The sequence below is a fragment of the Muscardinus avellanarius genome (genome assembly GCF_963383645.1).
Source record: "Muscardinus avellanarius genome assembly, chromosome: 6".
NCBI lineage: Eukaryota > Metazoa > Chordata > Mammalia > Rodentia > Gliridae > Muscardinus > Muscardinus avellanarius.
In genome coordinates, this window is record NC_137791.1 from 22,019,681 (window position 1) to 22,034,198 (window position 14,518).

The 14,518-nt window shown below is 43.7% G+C and overlaps 1 protein-coding gene across 1 annotated transcript in view; it reads left to right on the forward strand.

Moving 5' to 3' along the window:
* DCLK2 (doublecortin like kinase 2) overlaps window positions 1–14,518 on the forward strand; it is a gene marked incomplete at both ends in the record, with an annotated part of 153,542 nt that overhangs the window by 114,737 nt on the left and 24,287 nt on the right. Inside the window, 3 exons of the mRNA XM_080697721.1 lie at window positions 5,272–5,347; window positions 6,615–6,723; window positions 8,430–8,487. Of these exons, the coding sequence (XP_080553847.1) occupies window positions 5,272–5,347; window positions 6,615–6,723; window positions 8,430–8,487 (243 nt within the window). The remainder of the gene's footprint in view (window positions 1–5,271; window positions 5,348–6,614; window positions 6,724–8,429; window positions 8,488–14,518) is intronic.

Below are 14,518 nucleotides of genomic sequence, written 5' to 3' on the forward strand. Positions count from 1 at the left end.
TACCTGTAATTTGGGATGCAGCCTGGCAATTGAATTTTTCAAGGCTTCATAGGCGATTCTAAAAAGCAGCTAAGTACAGAGAACTGCCTCTTGACAGTAACAACCACTCCCTGAAGGTTATTCTGTCCTAGAGTTCAAAAGAGCAGTGTAAGAATTATGTTGGAGGAAAAGCTGTCCTAAGAAATCCATGCAGATCAGAAGTTTTCGTGCTAGATAAATTCAGCCCATTGCTCGTTTTTTCTAAGTAAAATTTTATTGAAACACAGCCATGCCCATTTGTTGCCTGTGGCCTACGTCTGCTTTAGGAGCAGAGTTGAGTAGTTGCAACCAGGTTCATAGGACCCACAAACCTTAAACTTTCCAGCCCTTACTAGAAAATGTTTTTGACCCTTGCCGTAAATCACTTACCACTTAAATTACGATGCTGTTCTCCAGAATGCATTTAAGAAAGGTAACTCACTACACACAGATGTATTCTAGATCCTGTGCAAGTTCTTCCCTTTTATAAAAAAAATCTAAATGAAATGGTGTTTGGCATTCTACTCAGAAGTCAGTGTGCATTAATACATTCTTGCTACTTTTCCTTTTTTTCTTTTGAGAAACTGCTTTTTATTGAAAAGCCCAGTGTACTTATCATTTTTAGTATAGTACTTAGCATTTTCCTCTAAAGTTTAAGTCTTTTAGAATTTGTAATAGTCTACTTATCACAGACACTTAATGTAGGACACTGACACAGAGTCCTGGCTGAAAACAGAAAGGCTGAGCTTTCATCAGATGGCCTCAGCCCTGGCTGCCTTTTCAAGAGAGGCTAGCAGTTGAGAAGGCTCTACCGCTTTTTCTGGAAACCCTTCTATCTCTGGGCTACACTCCCGGACACCTATATTTTATATTTTTATTTGGAAAACACGGTCTCTTAAGCCAGTGAGGCCGGCTTCAAACCTGTGTGATCCTCCTGTCTCCGCCTCCCAAGCGCGGGGATTACAAGCATGCGCCACCATGCCCAGCTTTTCTGCCATTCTTAAGTCTCGGTAGTGTTCTTACAGAAGAGCTTAGTCCTTCTGCATTTCCCTACTGTGCTTATGCACAGACATGGAGCTCTTGCTGGCAGAGGAGTAATGGGTGCTGCAGCAGCAACCGCTCAAAAATACCTTCCAGATCTTCTCTGGCCCCAGTGCTCCTCAGCCAGCCAGGGCCTCATCAGCAGGTTTTATTTCCAGCCTTGCCACCGCTGCATGAATCCCATCTTTCTCAGCCAACTGGTCCTTATGGGGAACCTCTTGATAGAGGCTGAATGCGGGCACTCTTGGTGCTTTATGGAGGATCTCGCACCAGGCTGTGCTGTGTCAGCCACGCAGATGCTGGCGGAAGCACAAACACTCATTAGTGTTTGAAGAGATTTTAATAAAAAATTGTTGCTTTGACAATAGCAAAACGGGACAGTGCCATGTTTGCTCTTTCTGATTCAGTGAGAGTAATTCTCTCACCAGGGAAATGGAAAAGGTTTTCACAGGGAAATGGAAAAGGTTTGCAAGAGTTTTGTCAAGTCAGAGCTGCGTCCCCAGCGTCTCGTTGGCACCTCTCAGGGCAAGGGGCACGCTTTGCCTTAGAATTTCTCGTATTTAACCGTGGATGCTGTTCCTGTGCCGGCAGCATCTCCAGAGATCTTGGTGAGCACCCAGCTTTTCTTGGGTCTCTGGAGAGCCGAGCATCATTACTGGGAATCAGGTGAACTTAATCACAAGGTGAGCCATTCAAGGATACGGGTTCAGGTTGGTGCCTCAGCAAAATGGCTCCGTCTCAGGGCTCTTCCGCATCCTCATGACCCTCAGTCTCTGGGGTGCAGAGGCCTCACAGACGAGTTTTTAAATGTGCTCCTCCATCTCCTCATAGAATTATTATAAGCTTCTGGGCAGTATTAACTGTCATTCATCTTCATTTCTTTTACAACAGCACAGGTGGTTGCTCTAGATGTTTCTAAACAGCGCGGATGGAGGAAGGCAACTTGTCTCCACGTCTAATTATGCCTCCGTCTCTTTTCAGCTGTGTTATACTAAAATTATCCCCTTCTTTATGAAAGTCTTATTTTCATATAAAGGAACATACTGGATAAGCCATTCCTATCTACATAAGGCTTTTAAACACTTTTAATGGTGAATACCTTTTAAAACCGGTCAATTTGAGAATTTTGAAAAAAAATTCTTGCCGTTATTATTTGCTGAGAAAGCCGCATTTCCTGGCGGCTTAGGGAAGCCTTTGTGACGGGCTCCCTTGGCTCCGCCCCCACCCCAGCCGCCTGCCTCTTCTGTTGCCAGAGAACCAGCTTCCACCACCTGTTCTCTTTCCTGTTCCCTTCCTCTGCTTTTTGTCACCCTTGAATTCCAACAGGAACTGTGCAGTTATTGGGCTGTACACGGAATCTGGACAGGGTTGGGTTATGGGCTTAATCAATATAAGCTTTGAGAAGATTAAAGTGTTTCCCCAGGAACTCAGTGAATAAACAAATGTATAGGGCGGTCACCTCCCATAGAGAGCCCCTGAATCAGCTTGCAGTAAACCAAGACTTATTTAAGTTAGATCAAAAAGGAGAGAAGAATGTTACCTGCTTGGGGCCAAGGCAGGTCTAAGGATGTGTGCAGCGGGTGTGGGGACCTGCGCACAGGCTTGATGTTCCTGGTGCTGCCTGTGTAGACGTCTTGCCCGACCCAGCCAGCTGGATGTGGCCTGAGGGCATGGGGCTGCTTTGACCAGACCTGAGATTTAGGAATGCAGGGGATAGATCACTGTCCAGTGTCTTTCCCAAGCTGAAGGTCCACATCTCCTGCCTTTGTTCTGGGGTCACGCAGTGATCAGCAAGCATCTTTTGAGATTTAGCTTTGCAGGAAAATTATATTCTTTTTTTTTTTTTTTTTTTTGGTAAGTCTGGGGATGGAACCTAGGGGCATTTGACCTCCGAGCTACAGCCCCTGCCCTGTTTTTTATTCTTTATTTTGGAACCGGATCTCACTGAGTTGCAAAGGGCCTTACTAAGTAACTGAGGCTGTCCACAAACCACGATCCTCCGGGACTCAGCCTCCCAAATGCTGGGATTACAAGCGTGCGCCAACATGGCCAGCTAGGAAAATTATATTCTTCTGACATATTTTTCCATTTAAACTTTGGCCAGTATTAACTTAATTTGAAGTTGTTATTTCCTTGCCAGTTTTCAATGGTTGGAATTGAATGGTTTGGAGTAGAGGAGAGATGAATTTGGAGCAAATTGTTTAGCAAGAGGTCTCTTATAGGCATTTTAGAGCCAATAATTCAAAAGCACTCCTAATCACCTTGTCAAGGTTCTGTACTAGGTATTATAAGGAAAGGCACTAGCAATTAGTACCGAGTGTGTCATGTGACAGTGACTCTGCTAAGTAATTTTTTAGGTATGAATTAATTTTTCTTCTCTCTCTAGCTGGTACTGCTAGTGCTCTTTTTTGTGTGTGGTATTGGGGTTCCTGGAAGCCCTCTACCTCCGGGCTACACTCCCAGATCTATTTTATACTTTTTAATTTTTGGAAACAGGGTCTCCTAAGCCAGTGAGGCTGGCTTCGGACCTGCGTGATCCTCCTGTCTCCGCCTCCTCCCAACTCAGGGATTACAAGGTGTGCCACCACGCCCCCCCCCCCCCAGGCATTTTCAAAGCAGATTAGCCAGGCGAGGTGGCACACTTTGTAATTCGCACCCTTGGGAGGCAGAGACAGGAGGATCAAGCAGGTTCGAAGCCAGCCGCGCTAGCTCGCTGGTTTAGGAGACCCTGTTTCCAAATAAAAATGTAAAAATAGGTCTGGGAGTGTAGCCCAGAGGCAGAAGGGCTTTCTGGAACCCCAGTACCACCAAAAAAAAAAAAAAAAGAAAAAAAAGAAAGCAAGCAAGCAAGCAGAAGATTAAAACTTGGAAATTTATTTTAAGTAACTTAAAAAAAAAAGAGGAAATTAGTGCTCGGCGTGGTGTTGAACCTTTGTAATCCCAGCATTTGGGAGGCTGAGACAGGAGGATCACAGATCGCAGACAGTCTCAGCTACTTAGTGAGGCCCTGTTTCTAAATAAAGAATAAAAAATAGGGATGGGGGTTAGTTTGAGGTAGAATGCCCCTGGATTCTATCCCTAGTACTGTTAAAAAAAAAAAAAGAGGAAATTATGTGATTTAATATAAGACACATGAGAAAAAGTGGTGGGAATCAGGTAAGCAGGGAGACAGACTGTGGCCTGAATGCTCTGCTGAAGGTTTTGGGGTTATTCTGTGGGTGACAGACCTACTGGGGCTCTAATACCCTGGGGGTGCTATCATAGCTACCCTTAGGAAAAGTTTCTCTGGCCATAGTGTGTGGAATAGGAGATAATAGAAATACCTAAGAGGCCTTTATTAAGGGGCCAGGTAAAGCTGGAGGAAGACCTGAACCTGCTGGTGGCTGTGGAATGGACCAAAGGCGACATCACTTTCCCTTAGGCCTCCCCTAAGTCCCCTTGTGGGCGTTGGTTTTAAACATTCTCTCGCAGGGTACCACGAGTCTTGGAGTTGCTTTTAACTTCAGTGCTAATAAATGAAGTAGAACAAGGCAGACAAAAACATTCAATGTTGAAAAGTTTTATTGTCCCTCAATTACCTTTTACTGATTGACAGTAAAGGGACTGGACGCTTAGCCTAGAGCTATTAGAATTATCTACCGTTCTAAGCCTCATTTTGCCGCTCGTAAGTTCCTTGATCAGCTTTGATGCCATGAAGTGTCATTTAGTATATTGAAGTCAAAAGTAAAGCAGGTTCGCCGGGCGTGGTGGCGCACGCTTGTAATCCCCACGCTTGGGAGGCGGAGACAGGAGGATCGTGCAGGTTTGAAGCCAGCCGCGCTGGTTTAAGAGACCCTGTTTCCAAATAAAACAGTATAAAAATAGGTCTGGGAGTGTAGCCCGGAGGTAGAAGGGTTTCCAGGAACTCAGTACCACCAAAAAAAAAAAAAAAAAAAAGTAAAGCAGGTTCCAAAATAAAATAAAAGGAGAGGGCACAATGTCACTTTTCCTGATCTCCAGTCTGATTTGAAAATTCTGTATCTGAGAAAGAAATGTGTTAAGGGAGGAGGAGGAGGAGGGTGGCGGGGAGGGGAGGGGGAAGGACCGGCTCCTCTTGCTCCGCATTTCGATGTTGTTACATCCTACAAGCTCTTTCTGTTACCTGAGGATGGGTGGGTGGGCCAGTGACTCATGGGCGCGTCCTGATGAGTACCGGCCATTCTCCTCTCCCAGCAGATTGCTGCTCACGGCGGATCTTCTTCCAATGTCAATGGTGGATCCGAGCTTGACCGCTGCATGAGTCCAGAAGGTAGTTCTCAATCTGATGATTGCTTTTATAGAGGAAATCATCCCTGTGAACTGCCCAGAACCCACTGGTGACCAATGATGACCTTCTCAAATGTGTCAACCCTTAGCCCAAGTAGCCTTAGTGGGTGGAGGGAGGGATCAATTCAAGATAAATAAAATCTCATAGTTATTGATCAATGCTATCACATTTTCAAATTTTAGACTTGTGCCTCCTTAATTTTTTTCTTAATAATGATTTCACAATTCATAAGCACATTTCCTTTTTCACGGTTAAATAATAAATATGTGTGTCTGCTACATGCTAGGCACTGGAACACAGTTATTTATTTATTATTTTAGTTTAGTTTTTGCAGTACTTAGGATTGAAACCCTGGGTTCTACTTCTTTTTTCTTTCTTTCTTTCTTTTTTATTTTTTTGGTGGTACTGGGGGTGGAACCCAGAGGCTTTCTACCTCCGGGCTATGCTCCCAGACCTACTTTTGGAAACAGGGTCTCACTAAGTTACTGAGAGCCTCACTAAGTAGCTGAGGCTGGCTTTGAACCTATGTGATCCTCCTGTCTCAGCCTCCCAAGTGCGGGTATTACAAGTGTGCGCCGCCACGCCCGGCTCCCTGGGTTCTACTTCTGAGTCACACCTCCAGCCAACTATTATTTTTTATTTTGAAACAGGGGTCGCTCTAAGTTGCTGAGGCCTTCACTAAGTTGCCGAGGCTGGCCTGTAACCTGCAGTACTCCTCTCAGCTCCCAAGTACTGGGATTATAGATGTGTGCCACCACGCCCAGCACAAGTGATCCCATCTTAACCCATATCCCACCATATATACATTTTTTAAAAAGGTGTTGAGCTAAGAATTAGACTTAAATAAGATATCTTACCTGGAGAGAATTTTCTTTACTTGAGAATATTTCCAAGATCGAATTCCATCTGCCTTCCTCTTTCTCTTTCCTGACTATTGACAGCATAATTTGAAAAGAGTTTCGGAAAATTCTAGTTAGACTCCCTATTAAGTCAAGGTGAATTATTTCAGCAGACAATTCAAGGATTTGCTAGTTTTGTTGATTTCGTTGGTTTCAGATTTCAACCAGCAAGGTCAAAATAAAATTGGTGATTTAGGTGTTCTATTTAGGAAATATGCTGAGCTATTTTCTTTAGTTTTACCACAGACTTAGAAATACATATGCATTGTGATTTATTCTTTTACAAATATATAGGAATCAGTATAAAGTGCTGATGTTGTCCTTAGACTTTGCATTTGTCCTTTTTGCAGGTGTGAATGGAAACAGGTGCTCTGAATCCTCTAGTCTCCTTGAGAAATACAAAATCGGAAAGGTCATTGGTGACGGCAATTTTGCAGTAGTCAAGGAGTGTACAGACAGGTAAGTGGGTGGTGAGAATCATTTGTTCACTCCACATGTTTCTCCTTTGGAGATTTTTCTTAACTTAATGAACCAAGGGCCTTTCTGGGAAGTTTCTGTTCCCTTTCCTGTAGGGTCTGCCTTTGGGACACGCTGTTCAACATGCCTCCAAGTAATTTGGTAAGAAAAAAAATGTATACATATGCAGGGTATAACATTATTTTGTATGCATTTGAGCTGAGAGATGTGTCAGATCTCATCCATGGGCCACAAGGAATAGAGAAGAAAAAGTCATCTAATTAAAAAAAAATATCCTGCCAGGCGTGGTGGCACATGCTTGTAATCCCCGTGCTTGGGAGGTGGAGACAGGAGGATCACACTGGTTCGAAGCCAGCCGCACTGGCTTAAGAGACCTTGTTTCCAAATAACAGTATAAAATAGACCTGGGAGTGTAGCCCGGAGATAGAAGGGCTTCCAGGAACCCCAGTACCACCCAAAAAAAATATATATATCCTATAAGACTTACCTATGCCAGGACTATTCTCAGTTTATACCTGTATTTACTTTTTAATTCCCACAGTAATCCTCTGAGTTAATTGACCAGTAGTTCAAGACACATGACCTCTGGCTGTGTATAAGATCAGAATCAGCAAACCTTTATCTGTTCTAGGTCTTTTGTAAATAATTAAAGCCAGAAAAGAGTCAAATTCTTTGTGCTTATAGACCACTATCCTTCCTGTTCTAAATGGTTAATTTCATCATTTATGGGGCATTTTCCAGGACATTCAGGGGACTTCTCCATCTTGTCACCTCTCCAGGAAAGCCTCAGTTTTCCTTGTATTGGAGCAGGAGGTGGCTGACCCCCGTTCTCTAAGTGAGCTCACTTAACTCTGGTATACAGATTGCCACCCAAGTAACCAGCGAAATTTCTAAACAGGACTTCCAAGGGGCTTGTAAGAAGTATGAGACATAATTTGGCTTATAGTGTTGTGAGAGCAATATCGATAAATTATTCTTCCAGGCTGGTCCTCCATGTGTGCTCCAACCCTCTGCACTTGAGAAAACTAATATATTGTACACGTATTGCAGTGTCTCCACAGAGCTGTTTGCAGTTCAGTACTTTTTTGCATGTTCAGATAAAATTATATTAAAAGTGATAAAAAATAATAATGTTGAGATTCTTATGTCGAAGTAAATTCCCTCTCTAGTGCCAGATATGGCCATTTAGAGGTGTGTATAATAGGGCATCAGATCCTGGCTGAAGTTCCAACGGAGTCTGAGGACTTTTCTGGTTTTGAATTAGAAGCTCATATGACTAATGCATTCATGTACAGATAAGTTAATAACAAAACATTTTTTCAGTTAATTTGATCTATTTTTCTTCATTTTATTCTCTTAAGAGAACTGTCTTGAGAGTTAAGTGGAGAAAAACGATTTTTTGTCCAGCTCTCCTTTGGTAGAATTTATATACTTTAATTATTATGAGTTAATAATAATATGTTTATTAATATTTATAAAAGATTTGAATAACATTCAGTGTGCCTTTGGGGTACGCTTGATTTTATTTATTTTTTGTTAACATTCTCCCCTACACACTTTCAACGTTGTCTTTGATGGCAGAGGAAGGCAACAAATCTTTATTCCCCCAAGTCTGTGCTGGATGGAAATTAGGAAGGATGGTGTCTCTGATTCATATCTCTAAATGGGCCTCCTCTGATTATTCCTAGGTCCACTGGAAAGGAGTTTGCTCTAAAGATCATCGACAAAGCCAAATGTTGTGGAAAGGTATAGTAATATAGTGAGCATAAATGCTTCGTAAAAGAAACTGAAATGGCGTGATGAGATGTTTACTCTGAGGAAGAACTTTAAGTGGGGGCTTGAGAAGATGGAATCCCAAAACAGAAAACCGATTTGATCTTAGCTGTAACTTTAGAAAATCTGTTTTCTTCTCGGAGAGATGCCCAGTTAAAAGTCCAGCTGCATTCAAAAGGTGTGCCAAGAGTTCGGAAGGGCCTGAGGCTTTCCCCTGGTCTCAGGCTAACACGTTAGCCTTTCACAGGCAGAGACACCGCATTCCCGGCCAGAGGCGAGACTTGGCACGGTGCAGCAGGGGAATAAACTTCATGTCCGCTTTGATTCCTTCTAACTCCCAAGTCCCATCGGAGCGATATGGAGGGGCCCAGTTGGATACTGTGCACACAGTGGGTTTGTATCAGAGCTGAGGAACCTCACATTTAGGAAACCCCTAGTCTCCTGAGGGAGCTGTTAGCAAACCTTCCCAGGCTTTTCCCCAGAGGAGAGTGTTATTTCTGTTATTCTGGTCATGAAACAAAGCTACCCCGTACCCCTAAGGGAGACCTCATCTCTGCATCCAAGGCTGCTGGCTGTGTAGCCATTCTTGCAATGATATCATGGACCAGATTCTGGGAGAGGGTCTGTATAAGCCCTGTGAAGAGCTGCAGCCTCTACAAGGTTTTTATCTGTGCCACTTTTGGGGTGTGGGGAGAACAACCGATGAAATGCTGCTAGAGTCCTACATTTTAACTGTGTTTGGAAAACAAATAGCCATCAACAGGGATTCCTTCCTGGTAGTAAATCAGTTAAGAGCTCAGGCTTAGCCAGACATGGTGGTGCACGCTTGTAATCTTGGTACTTGGGAGGCTGAGACAGGAGGATCCCAGGTTCAAGGCCAGCCTCAGCTACTTAGTGTGGCCTTCTACAATTTAGTGAGACCCATCTTAATTGAAGTGTGCCATGAGTGTAAAATGCACATTGGATTTTTAAGACTTAGTATTGAAAGAGAATATAAAGTATCTCCTTAATGTTTTTGTTTTTGAATTTGATTACATGGTAGCAGTTTGTGTGGGAGGGGGGTGTACTGGAGACTGAACCCAGGGGTATTCTGCCTCGGAGCTAAACCACTAGCCCTATTTTTTATTCTTTATTTTGAAACAGGGTCTCACTAAGTTGCAGAGGGCCTTACAAATTGCTGAGGCTGGCCGAGAACCTGCAATCCTCCTGTCTTAGCCTCCCAAGCGCGGGGATTATAAGCATGCGCCACCATGCCCGGCGGCTTTTCATATTTTTAATGTGACTGTTAGAAAAGTTAGAACTACTTACATGGATCCCAATATAGTCCTCTTGGACATGTTGTATAACGCTTATGCCTGGCTCAGCCTCTTGCTCTGTGACCTTCTGGGAAACCTCTTTTCTCTGTTTCTTCCTCTAAAATATGTTTACTAGTAATGCCTAAACCATAAGATTATTTTGATGATTGATTAAAGCAAGGTATGAAAAACATGTAGAAAAGTGTCAGTATATAATAAGAATTTAACACTGTTAAGTGCTTTTTTTTTTTTCTGTTGCTTGGACTCAAACCCAGGGCGCCCCACAAGGTACCACTAGACTTCATCCGCAGCCCACATAGACTCAGGATTGTTAATGTGCCAGAGAAATTTGAATTTATAGTTAGCAGGATTTGATAGTCGTGATTTTATACTTAAGGAACACCTAAATTAGTCTTCATCGGACACCTACAAAATTGTGGGGGGTTTTCACAGGAAAATTAAATAATTTTGTGAAACTTTCTCAGTACTTGTGAGGCTGAGACAGAAGGGTCACAGGTTCATGGCCAGCCTCAGTAACTTAATGAGACACTCAACAACTTTGCAAGACCCTGTTTAAAAAAAAAATAGGGATGAGGGTATAGCTGAGAGGTAAGAACCTCTCTGTGGTCAATCCCCTGTCTGTCTGTCTGTCTTTGTCTGTCTGTCTGTCTGTCTGTCTGTCTCTCTCTCTCTCTCTCTCTCTCTCTCTCTCTCACACACACACACACACACACACACACACACGTGTAAAAGTTTTAGAAAAAAAATAATCTCAGAGCCCCTGAAATACAAAATTCAGAAGGCAGATTTGCTATGCTTTTTTTTTAAAAAAAATACTATAATAGCAAGGCAGAAATTGCAAAATGTTTCCTTTGTAGTTACTTTTCTTTAAATTCTAACAATATTACTGATTTTTGCACTGACTCACAGAGCAGTGGTACCAGTTTACAGAGCAGCAGAAGTCGCACAGCGATTTGAGTTTGGGACTGTCTGGTTACCCAGCTGTACATTGACTGCCCTCTCTGTGTTCAGTTTTTTCATTTCTTCGTGTAATAAGAACATGAGAAAAATTCTCCAGCCTTCTCTTATTTACTACACGAGCATCGTTATGTTAATTTTCCCATTCACCTAATATTTGGCATATGTGTTCTGCAGGCAAGACACTGTGCTAGGAATGGGTAATTTAACAGATGAATTAATACTAAATCTGCAGCGAATTATGGGAGCCACGTGGGGAGCATGTGGGTGAGAAGCAGGTGGCCACGAGTGCCCGGGCGGAGCGCTCGCGTGGCCCTGGAAGGCTGGTTTCAACAGGCAGCAGGGAAGGCGAGCCGGCCATGGTCACCACAGCCTGAGCAGAGGCCCCGGGGTACACGTGCGTCAGGTTCTTCTGAGTAGGAGGTCATTGCAGGATCTGCCTTGGGGCAGATTTATGGAGGCCGTGGTATCTGTAAAGTTAATTCTCTTCCAGTTCTCAGATTCTCATTTATTCTGAATTAATATGTGTTGGATCTCCAGGGTGAATGAAGCCCGGGGCTTTCCGTGATGGGGTGTAAGGCTGACCCTTCTCCCTCTTCCCACGTTGACCGTCTTTCTTTCCTTCCTCACCTGCACCTAACAGACCCAGACAGGACACACATCAGAAAGTGTGCTGCATTTTCTCTGGCCATTGGTTTAAATGACCACAGAGTTGGTGATTTAACCCAACAAAAAACTATTCTCTCACAGTCTGGAGCCTAGAGTTAGAAGTCCACGCCCCTCGGGGACTTGGGGAAAGGCGTTTCTTGCCCCTGCACGGTTTCGGGGGACTGGCAGTGTTCTGGGCGGGCGACCACATCACTCCATCTCTGTCTTCACCTCCACATCCCCTCCACTCTGTGTTTCCACTGCTCCTCTGAGTCTGTGTGAAATCTCCTTCTGTTTCCATGTGGGCTTTGGGGACCGCCCAGATAATCCAGGGTTATCTTTACGTTGCAGAATCCTTAATCACATCTGCACAAAACCCAGTGCCACAAACAAACAGCAATAACAACAAAATATTATTTTTTTCAAATGAGGTAATATTCAAGCATTCCAGGGATTAAGACTTGATATTTATTGTTGGCCATTATTCAATTGACTACATATATTTACCCCAGAAGTCTCATATAGTGATTTCGTCATATTATTTCTTCAGCCTAGTGATTCGTAGCATTATCTACTAAGCAGTACAGCTGCCAGCCGCAACATCAGTGTCGGGCAAGAGCCATGCACAGTGGGTGTACTTGTTCATTCAGCCCTTCAGTACCTACTATGTGTTAGTAACTGTGCTGGTTGCTGAATGGTGAGGTAAACAAAAACCTCCTCCAGGTTGCAGGCCATTGAAAAGGGAGCGTGAGGAGAGCCATGATTGGGTAGGGGCCAAGAGAGCACCAGAGGGTCACACACCCAGCCTGGCTGAGTGCGGAGGCTGCTTAGAGGAGGTGAGATCCAATCTGACCCTGAGGAATAAACTGGAGCCCGCCAAGAGGTGGGTAAAGATGGAGAATCCCTGGGCAGGTGCCTGGAAGCCTAGGTGAGAGTGGTAAGGTAGATGGAGAGAGGAGAGGGATGGATTCAAGACTGCTGCGGAGGTGGATGGCAGGGATTGGTGAGTGTTGGGTGTTATGGTTTGGGAGACTGTCCCCCGGGGACCTTTGTTAGGCTTCCGAAACTATTCCTGTAAAACCGCAGGTTCTTGTCCTGAGCTAAGGATAAATATGCAATAGCTGGACTCTTGCTGAAGATTTAAATGAGTTTATTAAAAAGATAGAAATACAAAAGACAGTTGCACCCTCATGCTACCCACGGATAGCATGAGGGGGTTCCCCGAACGAAGTCACCGAAGATTCCTAGACACAGAGTATTCCTACAGCCAGCCTTCAAACCCCACCACATCCGCCCCCTCTAGGGCCAGCCCTTTTGATGTGGGGGATTCCTTCCTGCCAGTCTATCCTGTTTCTGGTACAGACCCCAAGCCTTTTGTTACACCCCCAAAATGTGATATTTGATCATCGGGATCCTGGTATCTCTCGAAGGCTTATGGCATCCTCCAGTGATTATCAAAGTCTGGGATCTCCTGAAGGTTTATGACATCCTTTCACTTCCTTGGGAAATCTTATCTTTACAATGAAAAAGGCCCTGGGACTATCTCTGCTGTCTTGCTAATCACCCTTAGTGCCTGGAATCCTGCAGCCCTTTCTTTGCAGCTCCTGGCTTCTCTTACTACCAAAGATATATTTCAAAAATTGAAAAGCTTTCCCCAATACTGGTACATTAATACATTTTGAAGCCTCTTCCCAATACTGGTACGTTGGAGGGATGGCTTAGAGGATGGGCAGAGGGCTCAAGGTGGAATTGATTCCCAGTTCTGCTTGGAGCAGCTAGCCAGCCAGTTTATACAGACAGAACATAGGAGGAAAGGACTGTTTGGTGAGGCTGGAAGGATGAAGAAAACTGTGATTGGCTAGGGGGAGTTATTTACCCTCTAATTTGTTTTTCTGTCTCTTGTCTCTTTGTATGTTAGAAATCCCCATGGCCAAGAGATGAGGCAGAATTCTCTGCCAAGTTGGCAGTTTCCTGTGTCATTTACTCTCATGCAGACCCCGTGGAACCTGCCATGAAACGATTCATATGTAAATTATTTGGAGTTAGAATTGAGAATCACTTAACATAAATCATGGTAGATGATCGAATAATGTAAATTCAGTATGGTTGAGGACAAAAGTAATACTCGTATTCTATTTAGAAATTTCCTGGAAAATGTATTCTAGAGAATATTTTTAAATATTAGAAACAGACTACATACGGGTTGCATAATAAATAGGGGGATAGTGTTTGTAAAGATTTGTGCACAGTGTTTTGTGTTTCTTTGAATGGTGATTGCTTTAAAAAGAGGACTGTTCCATCATAGATGATTTTAGAGGAATAGAAAGAAGAAACAAAGACCAGCCGTTCCTGTGCTTAGGGGACTAAGCATCATCAGGAAGAATATAATAAGCCAAGATAATTAATAATGGTGGAGAATATGTTGCTGCATTACTTGTTCGAGATTTGAAATGTCGCATTGCTGTTGACCCTGGGGCAGGTCCCACAATATGTTCCCAAAGACTTCCCACATGCCTTTTATTGAAAAACACGACTTTGGGGAGGTGTGCTTTCCTTGATATCTATTTGAATTCCAATTTGAGAGAGCTTCTTGAGGTACTAGGGGTTACTTTACATATATACATTAGCCTCACAAACAGGACCCCTAAGGAGAGGTAAACGTAAAGACTTCTAGCCTTGAAGAAAATGAGTAGGGAGGAGAATTGAAGCAGTGATCCATGTAGTGCTAAAATGATTGTTTTACTATAGTGGCAGCAGTTGCTGTTGCCTTTGCTTCACACAGAATGAGATAAACTCATGGGCTTGCTTTTACATGTTCAGGAAAGTAGATGTAACTCTGTTCTTTTAGTATGTTAGGAACATACTCGGCACAGGTGATCTGAAAGATTCAAAGAGTGAACAAATGTGGCGGTCAGAGCATCCGTCTTTCCTTGAGGTCGCAGGGGCCGCTGTGCAGCTGCCCAGGGGCGGGCCAGGCTCCTGACCTGTGCTGATGCTCTGTAACTTAGGCAGATGGCACTTGGGAACAGGTAGGGGGAGTCCCTGGCTCCCAGCATGCTTTGTTTGGGGCTGAGAACCACTGT